Source organism: Cyprinodon variegatus, unplaced genomic scaffold (assembly GCF_000732505.1).
Source record: "Cyprinodon variegatus isolate N-32 unplaced genomic scaffold, C_variegatus-1.0 Scaffold1165, whole genome shotgun sequence".
NCBI lineage: Eukaryota > Metazoa > Chordata > Actinopteri > Cyprinodontiformes > Cyprinodontidae > Cyprinodon > Cyprinodon variegatus.
Genome location: NW_015151618.1, coordinates 15,109 through 26,895, shown reverse-complemented (window position 1 = coordinate 26,895; position 11,787 = coordinate 15,109). Strand labels below are relative to the sequence as shown.

At 40.6% G+C, this 11,787-nt stretch overlaps 1 protein-coding gene across 1 annotated transcript in view; it reads left to right on the top strand.

Moving 5' to 3' along the window:
* The window catches only part of vopp1 (vesicular, overexpressed in cancer, prosurvival protein 1), a 39,676-nt gene that overhangs the window by 22,949 nt on the left and 4,940 nt on the right, over positions 1 to 11,787 (top strand). The window contains exon 3 of the mRNA XM_015400956.1: positions 3,603 to 3,680. Within this exon, the coding sequence (XP_015256442.1) occupies positions 3,603 to 3,680 (78 nt within the window). The remainder of the gene's footprint in view (positions 1 to 3,602; positions 3,681 to 11,787) is intronic.

Sequence of the window (11,787 nt, the reverse complement as noted above, 5' to 3'; positions counted from 1 at the left end):
AATTTACTCGAAACGAAGTCATTTAGAATGTTTTTAGAGCATAAACAGTAGTATATAGGACTTCCTAAAAGCTTGCGCATGCGAGTTCACGAGTCTACGGAAACCGCGGCAGACCAAACCAGATTAAAGTGTGCATTCAGCGTCTGCTCTGCCGATAATGCAAGCGTAGAAGAAGAAATGTGCTGTTTACCTGTGCAAAGAAAGAAACAACGAAAGAATGTCTGAGGACTTCATTGTTGAGGAAGAGCGTGAGTTCTTTGCCGAGCTTAATGCGCACTTTCATCTGGTTTGGTCTGCCGCGGATTCCGTAGACTCGTGAACTCGCATGCGCGCGCTTTTAGGAAGTCCTATCCCTTCCCTCTTCCAGTTCTGGGTCATCAGCACATTAAGTTTCCTGAATCCAACCCCTGTTCTCCTTATCAAAAAAGCTGTTCAAACTTTTACACTGGTTATCTGAGTGGTTTACTGCATGTGGGTCAGATCTCTTAAGAAAATCATAATACATCTTACAGTAAGTACGTAAAATATGTCGGATGATTTCCTGCTGGATTCCTGTAGTAATTCGTCTTGGTGCTAAACCTTTACTACTAATTATTTCTCCTTAAAAAGTGTCGCATTAGTGGTCAAAATACATTCATGGATTAAGCAGCAGAGGTATGAAATCTTTGGCAAACCCTCTCTGTCATTAGTAAGGGTAAGGTGAAGCTCCCTCACTAATAGAACGAGCAGTTTTAGCGCAGAGAAATATCAGGTTGTGTGGAACCGATTTAATAACAACTGCCCCTAGCAGAGCAGGAAAAAATGTACATTAGCTACATTTCCATTACAAATCAGAGTGCTTTTAAATGGAGCATGTTACAATGGCGAATTATATAGAAAAGTAGCCTTCAAGGAGCAGCAACAGAACTGCTTAATCTTGACCCAAAAATTGTCTGATAAATCTCTAATGACGCTAATACTTACAAAAACTATGCAGTGGTGCTTTAAATAAGATATGGAATAAAAAATGCACCTGAAGAAGGTTGTTCAATTCAGTTTATTTATGTTACGCCAATTCAAAACACATGTCATCTCAAGGCACTTTACAGTTCACCAGATCAAATTGATTCAAAGTTTTCTATCTAAGGAAAACCAGTTGATTGCATCAACTCATTGACTTGAATGCAATCCCTCACACTAATCATGGTTGTAGTGACAGTGGAGAGGAAAAACTCCCTTTGTACAGGAAGAAACCTCCAGCAGAACCAGGCTCTGTGTAAGCGGCCAGTTGCCGAGGCCAACTGGGGTTCAAGGAGAGAGAAGCAGAGTTACAAAAGCAGCTGTAAAAGGTGGCCCCGTCCAGGAAACACACAGCCAGGCAGATAAGCTCTGAGCCAGCTCCCATGTCAGAGGATGAAGAGAGCACATCCAGTTAGTCACAGTCAGAGAAACAGGACTACACTGAAAAACAGGCCGATCTCAAACATCTATAAACAAAAGTGTTGATGGCAGCAGCACAGCTGATATTTCTCTTCAGGATGGAGCCACAGCCAAACAGGAACAGACTAGATGAAGCTACTATGAGAAAAAGTACAGAGAGCAGAACGTCAGAGATTGAACAAACAGATTCTGCAGAGTGGGAGAATAGAGATAGAATGAAGCAGAATGATGAAATGGGGTCCCCATGTCCTCCAGAAGTCTAAGCCTATAGCAGCATGACTATAGAGATAGCTCAGGATAACCTGAGCCACTCTAACTATAGGCTTTATCGAAAAGGAACGTTTTAAGCCTACCCTTAAAAATAGACAGGGTGTCTGTTTAGGTGATAAGTCATTAAAATAATTTATGTCCATATTCATCCCATCCTAGAGCAAAAAACCTCTTCTTGAAAAAAACTGAAATTAAATGATTTTCCCATTTAGTAAATTTGATTTCCTAATAACAACTTTGGGAATTTGATGATCAGTGGAAGCATTCCTCACCCAGATTCACAAACAGGAGCTTTGAATACACCACTCAGTGTATAATGAATATATGTGGCAACTCTCACTTATTGATTTTAATCACTAAGGAAGATTATAAAGTATTTCATGTGGCCTCTAACCCAGAATTCCTCTTTAAACCAGTAAATATGGGGTTTAGAAACGCATGGACGCTTTCCTTTGGTGACCAAGCTTAGAAAAAAATTTATTTGGTTTGATTTACTGCTATTTGGAAACTGAAAGCTGTGGTTCTGTTAGTTTGTTTTATAGATGTGGGGAGTCTGCAGGCTTTCCCCACAGTTCCAGCCTTTATCAATTCACAGATGTTCCCTAATGCAGGACGCAGCCAGCGCTCTGAGACACAAAGAGCCCCATTGAACAGAGATTATTTTAGTAAGAACTATTTCCTCCCTCTTAGCTCTGCCTCTCTTCCTCCTGTCCTCCACAAAGCCTTTAACATCTTCCTCTTAAGCTTCAAGGACAGGTACAAAAATAATAATCTTCACATCAGAGGCAAAACCTGATAAAATATGTCAATGTTTCAGGTTAATGTGTCGTTTTTTTTAAATTAAATGATTCAATTCAGTTTATTTCTATAGCGCCAGTTCACAACACATATCATCTCTTAACAGTTACAATTCAACCGGACCATACAATCAAACTAATTAAAAATTTTCTGTCTAAGGAAAACCAGTTGATTGCATCAACTTATTGATTCAAAGGCAATCCCTCACACCAAGCATGCTTGTAGCGACAGTGGAGAGGAAAAACTCTCTTTGAACAGGAAGAAATCTCCAGGGGAGCCAGGCTCAGTGTGAGCAGCAATTTGCAGAGGCCGACTGGAGTTTATGGAGACAGAAACATAAATATACAGAAATAAGCAGAGATGCAAAAGGAACTTGTCAACCAGCTCTACAGGCTGCCCTATCCAGGAAACACACAGCCAAGCAGACAAGACCCGAGCCAGCCCCCACAGAGGACGAAAAGTGTACATCCAGTTAGTCACAGTTAGAGAAACAGGACTACACTGAAAAATAGGCAGAGCTCAAACTGTTGATGGCAGCAGCACAGCCAACACTCCTCTTCAGGATGGCATCAAAGCCAAACAGTAGCAGATCAGATGAAGCTACAGTATCAGAGTTGTCCAAACTTTTCAATGGCACACATTGTGAAGCCTAATCAATAAATCGTTATTCTGCTTTCCCTGCCTCCTTTTTCAAACATCATTGTCTTACCGAGCATAGATTAAGACATGTATGACTGATTTAATATAAATTATATATAATTTGTTTTGCTTATAGGTACACACGCTAGAGAGTAAAACTGACATTTATGAGTTAATTTCTAAAAATATATTTTACGTTTCTCTCTTCTTATCAGGGAGGGCGGTGCCCCAGCGCCCCCTATGGGCCGGCTGCCACTGGAATGCAGCATTAATGCAGACTGCCAAGGTGATGCATCCTGCTCACCATCGTTAATATCTTTAGAGACTCTAAAGAAGCTTGTATAAATAATTATTAAATAGTTTGAATTAGAATGTTTCATTTTCCCTTTAGATTAATGAAGTATGTTGGAACTGAACAAACCTTGTCTGTCATCCTGCAGGTGCTTATATTCTGTCCTTTTTGTCATGTGTTGTAGATGTCGCTCCTACGAGGACTGCTGTGGAACCCGCTGTTGTGTGAGGGCCTTGTCCATTCAGAGGTTATGGTACTTCTGGTGAGTGCCAGTAACACGCTTCCTGCATGCACTCACAGCCTTACAAATATCTTAAAGCCTTTCATGAACAAGAAAAGAGAAAAAGAGGCTTTGAAATTGAACCATTTTAGCGGTCATGCCTGCTTCCCGCCCTGAACCCCCTAACACCAGACATAATTTAGACATTGGTTTTTAGGCTAAGTCTGGTCACTCCATCATAGTCTTGATTTAGTCCAAAAATCATTGTTGAAAATTGGGCTGTGTCTGGTCGGACTGATTTTGTCAAAGTTAAGTCCAATAACAGATGTTGAAAAGAATCTCAATTTCAAATACTTGAAAAGTATGGCGTTTCACCTTTTACTTTTCAACCCAATGTAGACGTGATTTGGATATAAATGATGTCATCTTTTCAACCATTTTTTGCTTGGTGGGAAGCGCTGTGTGACTATGGGCAGCGGGGGATTTACCATAAGGCAATACTAGGCAGTTGCCTAGGGCCCAGAGTTCCTTGGGGCCCCATAAACTTTGTTTACATTTTACTTAAATGCCATCAGAACACTTATAATATGAAGCTCAATAGAGCCTTGGCAGTTTGTGAAATTTTGTACTGAATGCCCTAAAAAGAAAAGGCGACAACGTATTTGGACAAAGACATGGCTGAGCAAACGTGGCTACTACGGTCTGTCAGTTTTAAAGCAAAAACTCAATTTCACTCATTAAATCCTCACAATGCTTCTGTGTTTTCCTCTGAGAGGAAGAAGAAAAAGAATCCTTGTTTGCTCAGTGAGCAATTTTCCAATGACCACCTTACGACGGCAGACTGAATTTCATGTGTAATTTTCTCCAGATCTTACGATTCTTGATCAGGAGGTGGTCCCTCGTAACACCCTGTACTGTATACTACATGACGCATGAGCACGCTGGAGGTTGGCCCGATCAAAAGATTCTTGCTTGACTGGAGAATCGGTCCGAAAAGGGCAAAAAATCATACAGTGTATGCCTGGCTTAACCCCCGCTCCTGCTCTTCTCTATCTTGTCAGTTTGGCTTTGGTTTGGCTTTAAAAGCCAGTAAAAACGCATTCGTGTGATGCTGGAGGAAAGATCGGTGACTGCTGCTGCATAATGTCTCACTCATCAGCAGGGTTGCCAGATGTCAGTAACTCACATGTTTTCCAGCCCAGAAAATGTTTATAAACTGCCTGGATATATGAAATCTCACCCAGTTTGAACCAAAGTTTATGGATCTCCTAAGCCATAAGGCTAAAGAAAAAAACTTTTTACCATAGACGGTCATCCTACACTGACAGATTGGGAAACATCCAAACAATACACGTAAGACGGGAAACGTTAGCCTTTAGGTGCAAAACCCCATCATGCACCGCAACATATTTTTGTGAAATATCAAACATAAATTTGCCAAATATAGGAGGAACATCGTAGTTTGTTTTAAAGAAAGCATTTGAATTTTATCATAATTTAGTTTGTTGCAAGGATTTTACAGTTTGAAGAAATAGAAAATTACACCATATGCCAACCGTCACAAGGATGTGCATGACAAGGAAGGGCTATATATCCTGCATGCATCATGTAGGTAGTTAACATTGGATTAGTTCTTGAGCTCCTTGAGTTTCGCCATAGAGTATGTGTTTGGGCCAGACCTGGATGGCTTAGAATCTTCATCATCAGCCATTTGGGAAGTGGGACATCAACTGATTCTTCTCTTCTTTTTCTGCATTTCCGCTTGATATGTTGGTCATTGCCCCTCAACTATAAAAGCGTACAGCGATTTGTATTACTGCTCGACACTCACCAGGCTTCATTCAGTTCAAACACCTGTAAATCAGAAACCACAATTAGTTCAGAGCTGTAATTTGCCATCTAATCTATAGAGATATGAATAATTGGAATTGCAAAATTTTAGCTAAATCAAACAACTAAAAGTGGATCAGGGGCATTACTTATTGAACACGCCTCGTACACTTAACTTTTAGTATGATTCAACATTTCACACTAATGCAACTCGATTTATTGACCACAGAGGATGGATTTATAGATCATGGCCTGTAATGAGCTGAACATCTATAGATGTAGCAATGACACAGATCAATTTGGGAAATGCTGACCTGCAGTAAAGGAGCTGTGAGCATGAAGCTCCTCCTGGTTTCTTAACCTTCACACAAACGATTTCCAAACTAATAAGAAAACACAGCTTGACTTAGCAGCACCCTCTGCTAAACCTGGTACATTGTTCCATTTACCACAGTCACCACTGTGGGCGTTGGAAACTATGCTGCATAGGCAAATTTAGCACATATGTCATTGTGGAGCTTAGCAAGCTGATAGAGCCTGCATTTGTGTTTATCTCACGTTAAACAGAATATGAAGTAAAACTGCTTCACTGCGTAGAGAAACATCCTCCTTCACTCTGCTGTTAGGCCAATGCAGTTCCTCTGACTTCATTTTAACTCCAATTGAAAATTCAATTTCAACATAAGCTCTTTTTCTGATGTTTTTTCACCAAAGTCTGGTCTCAGTCATCCTAAATCTGTGAAGGAAAACTTTACAGTGTGGAATAAAAAAGTAAAGTGAACACAAAACCTATGTAAAATTTTCTTGATTAACCTTTTAACCCAAACAATGAATGTGTTAACTTCATTCATATCTGCCTATTGCATATTGAATAGAGTGAAATGTGTCTGCAGTAACATCTCCAAAAACTCCACAAACACATGTAAGAGCAACCTCAGAGTCCAGTTGAGCAACACTGATGTGTTTGGGCTGTGGAAGGAAGCCAAAGTAGCCAAAGAGAGTTGAAGCATATATGATAAGAAAATGCAAACATCCTGCAAAGACACCCACACTCTTTTGGAGACCCAGCCTGCTCTGCCTGGCGCTGGCATCAGCGTCAGCTCTGACCTTTTCAGACATCTGCAATCACTGTTGATTAAATATTAGTTGATTTTTTATCCCCAGTATCAGAGTTGCTGCACCATTACATCACTTATGGTGATCAGGCTCTCCTTAAAAAAAGGTCTACAGTAGTAGCCATTCAATAATGTCCCACTTTCCTTGATGGGTCCTTGGCTGGTCCTTGACTGGTGCCCTACAACTCCTTTTTAAAGATCAATATTTATACTAAAATATTCTTTCTCTCATTATTTGTGGACATTAAGGTCTAAAGAGAAGTGTCATCTCCTGGACAGACCCTGTAATTCAGTGAAAGGGTGGATTCAGAGTAAAAAATTATACAAGAGGGGGGTCACTCCAGTGGCTGGAATTTGGAAGGGATTTTGCCGGGAGTTGGAAGGAAGTGGGCTGCCATTTGACTGGAAAGGGTTATTTTGAATGGTTGCTACTGTACTTTATTCAGGGAATAGAAAATGTCTCTTGAAGAGGTGTTGCTTTTCCCAGAAGATATTAAAGTTGTCAACAAAAAAACCAATCGATTTTGCCGAGCAGGCTCTTTAGATCCAGTTTGGGTCCAGCCTCTCCTGCTCAAGGTGGTGTGATCTGGCCACTAATGAAAACTTTAAAGTGGGTCTTTTCCGCAGTGTTAAGTAGACTAATCACATCCGCCTTTAATATTTCTGACTTGCTCTGATCAACATCACTAAGTGCTCCGATTTGAGTGATTATGTTCTTCAAGGTTGGGTTTAATTCTTTAATCCTTGTGATCCTCTTCGAGATTTCGGAAAGAGTTGCACAGCAAACATTCACTACATCTGTGTTGTTCTTGTTGAAGAAGCGTTTTAATCTCCTTCACAGCATCATCAGTTACTATTAACGTTCTTGGCTTAGCAGCTCGTTCGTTATGAAGCTTTTTAGGGAGAGGGCTAAATGTCACACTGTTTACTGTTGTCTGGGAAGAGGCCATCCTCTTCAACATCAGTTTCTTGTAGGGCCAAAAATCAGATGCAAACAGCTTTTTGCATCTGTTGATACTTGCCTGTGGAAGATATGTCTCTCCTAACTCTTGGTCAGGTTTTGTTATCTAACTATGGCGTTCGTCCTGTCAGACGGTTTTTGAGATCTTGATTCGATTGTTTGTTCTTTGGCTTTCCTCCAAGTGTTTCCCAGCGGGGGGGCTCCCAGTCTGGTTATTCTCATTAGAAGCAACACCTTGTTTCTCAGTTTCCATTGGCTAGTTTTGTTTCCGGTGGCACGCTGTTTAAAACCACTAGTGGGGTTTTCTCTGTGTTTTGAGACACCGGCAGGTTGGGCACTGGAAGGCCCATATCACCTCCATTAACCAGCATTTACTTCCACATGGAATTCCAGTCGGTTAATCTTAATTTTTATGACAGGCATCTTCTGCAGAAGCTTGTCCATGTCCTGTAGGGTGAAGGGAGGCATTTTGCGCTGACGTGTTCTTCTCTGCAGTCTTATCAAAATATTTGAAATGTTGAAAAAGTAGTCCAACTAAATAATCCTTGAATTCTAAATAGTTTTGTCTAACTTTCTTTCACTTCGGCTAAGAGATAAGAAGGTAAAATGCAAAAAGAACGTAAGCAAGTGAGAAGCGAGTGAGAGATGAGTTTGAGCATGCAGAGAGGCTGAAGTTAAGCTTTAGCCAGACCTGCGTAGAACAGATCAGTGTCCGATGTGCTCCTGTGTGACGCTCGTAGCCCGTGACCCGCTGAGACCTTAGGAGGTCAGAACAAAACGGACGTCGGAATAAGCCGCCCCAGTCGATCAGCTGCAAGTGCAGTCTGCACTGTATAGTCACCCTCCTGTGCTGAGCACTATGTATGCCACTGTTGTATTTTATAGGGTTAGTACTACTTTGTAAAGCACAAGGTTACGCTGTACTATAAATAGATAATAAAGGCTTAGCATTCCAGGATCCGTCACTAAGTCTTTGAGTCGAAGTGGAACAAAGTGGCTACCAGATTTACAAGAGAAAATGTCTTGTGTCCTTTGTATCTCAGTTAGTTAGTATAGCAGAAAATATGTCTGCACACAGCGCAGATGGTGGGGAAGTGTCAGGCACTTCCAGAGGGAATAATGACATAGCTGATGCAGGAGAGCCAACAACTGGTGAACGGACAGGTGGTTGGATCTAAGTTTTGTAAATAAAAACGCACCTTTCTGGCCTCCCCACCCATTTACTAAAAATGTACATAAATAGAAACCCAAACCATTAATCAGTGGCAGATTTGGTTCCTCCTAATTGGCTTTACATGCTTTTTAGATGGAGGGTATGAATGTAACGCTGATGGACGTTATAGAAATAAGATGCAAAACAATCCACAAAATGAAATATATATATGCTGCATTTGGCAATGCTTGGCTGATAGTTTAATACTTTTGTGTTGTAACATGTTGTCTTATTAATACAATTAATTTGAGAAAGCTTGTAGTAATAATTTAGATCAATTGTTATTAATAGCTATACTGTAACAGAACTGTGAGACACATCATAAATGTATTACATGGGACTACAAAGGACAGATTATTTTAGATTAGTTTTATTTTATAAGCAGCTGATCACTGACAATCGATAACAATCACTTATAAAGAACACTAGCAATAGGCCTGATATCCCCTTTCAACCCACATCATTCAGTTGGTCTATGGGCGCTGACATGATCTGGTGGCGCCACCTTGTGGCGGTTGACAGCTCTGCTTAGGGTAATGTGTTTAGCAGAACCAATTTTAATTAAAGCCGCAAGCGACAATGGGCGGCCCTCGCAGCTCTGCGCCGCTCAGCCTACTGGGACCGCGGAAGCCAAGCCACCGCCATCCCCACGTTTACACATATATGCCGTTATTTCGACCTTCCTGAAAACAGTTCTTGCCATTATATATCGAGCAGAACAAAACAAAGGCTACGAAAAGTAAAATGTTGGACATCCTGAACGCTAGGGGCATGGCTAAACTGATATTGTTAAATCTGTCTGTGATAAAAGCCTTTCCAAGATGAAACAAAGGAAAAAATTGACTTTTTTGTGCGTCCTGTTGGGTTGTACATGTGTACCAAATTTAATAACCCTCAATAAAAGCAGAGCCTGAGGCAGTTTAGTCATACTGTAATGGCGAGAATTCAGATTTTGATGTATGGCCACGCCCACATGCTTTGTCACAGGCAAAAATCTTTTGATAATTTTTGATCCATTATGTCTTAAGTCTAGGCTCAGCAAGTTAGAAGTTTGTAGCTCAGCAGCTCAAGGAGGAGTTAGCTAACATACAATATAAAGGCAAAAAAGCTAATGATGACTTTGATTCAAAATGGCGGACTTCCTGTGGGGTTTAGACCATGGCTCCAATACATCTTTTTGTAGGACCGGATGGGTTCCACATGTGTACCAAATTTCATAACTGTCATTTAAGAAATGGCCTGTGGTGTGCATTGTGTTTAATAGCAAAGGGACCACATTTGACGGTTGGCAACGCCCACATGCTTTGATGTAGAAAAATTCCTTTGATAACTTTTGATCCCCTGTACCTCAGCTCAAGGTGGAGTAAGTTTGATGTCTGTAACTCAAAAGCTCTAGGAGGAGTTCGCTCAAATGGGTCATGAAGGTAAAAAAGCAAAGTGATGGCTTTGATTCAAAATGTGGGGTTTGGACCATGGCTCCAAGAGGCTTTTTTGTAGGTCCTGAGGGATTACATAAGTGGTCCAAGATTCAGAACTCTCTGTCATAATATGGCATGGGGCTTACCCTTTGTTTCACTTGCTAATGACCAAGTTTGACGCTTGGCCACGCCCACATGCTTTGATGTAGAAAAATTCCTTTGATAACTTTTGATCCCCAATGCCTCAAGTCACTGTACAGTAAATATGAAGTCTGTAACTCAAAAGCTGTAGGAGGAGTTCATTCAAATATAGAGGCTATAAAGTGCAAAATTACAGTGAAAATGTGAACTTCAATCCAAAATGGCCGACTTCCTGTGGGGTTTAGACCATGGCTCCAAGAGGCTTTTTTTTTAGTTTAACATTTGTGCCAACTTTTATGATCCTAAGTAAAAGCATGGCCTGGGGCTGGTCGTTTTAGTCTTTCTAGGGGGCGCTGTAGAAAAAATAAGCCACGCCCACCAATTATTGGCCTAGATTCTTGTGTGGGCTTAGACCACGTTCCATCATAGTGACTTTGGTGCAGATTGAAGGATCTATGAGAAGATGAGAGCCAAAAGTATGATTTTGCCAGATCACCATGGCAACGCCATTTAACTCACACACTCTGAGCTTTAAAAGAAGTTAGACCAACGTGTTTTCTGCCTTCCAATTTAGTTTCAAGGTACTGATGTTTAAAATGACTGAAAGGGACCCTCCCATGTGAAAAAAGTGACTTTCTTCCCTCAGGGGGCGGGGCTTTGATGATGTCATCATGTGACCATCCAGTATCGTCAAGCACCCAAAGGGGCTCATTACTGCCAAACTTGGTTCGATTTGATTTTTTTTTGTAAAAGTTATTCCATTTTGAAATTCTTGAAAAGTACCCTAACTTCGAGGCCCCAGGGGACCCTGTCAGCATTCATGAAAACTCAGGATTTCTGATAACTTTTAATCTCACAGGTCTTTACTATCAACACACCAAGTTTGACTCCGATAGCTCATTATCCCTGGGAGGAGTTTGCAAAAGTTCGACGTGAACAAAAATGAAAATTGGACAAATTGAACTTTGACCCAAAATGGCCGACTTCCTGTGGGTTTTAGGGCATACCTCCAAGAGACTTTTTTTCATGATTTGAGGAGATCTACCTATGTACCAAAATTCAAATCTCTGTGACGTACGGTATTCCCTATCTCATTCTAGGGGGCGCTGTTGAGGCGTTTGGGGGCGCCCATTTCTGATTATATTAATATACGTAAATTTCACGCGGGGGACAATTTTCCATCAAGTTTGGTGAGTTTTCCAGTATGATAAAGCCTCCAAATAAGCAATTAATTTAGGAGAATAATAATAAACATTGCAATTACAATAGGCCTTCGCTGCTCGGGCCTAATAAACTTTAACTTGCTGAATATTAAACTAATTTTTAAATTTTTATTTATTTTTTTGCTGAAAAACTATTCAATTCATTGAAAGATTCTTAGTGGGGTTAAGAGTAATAGAATATTTAGATAGGATGTATGTATGTTTCAAAGCGCTGCCACAAAAAAAAAAAAAAAAAAAAAAAAAAAAAA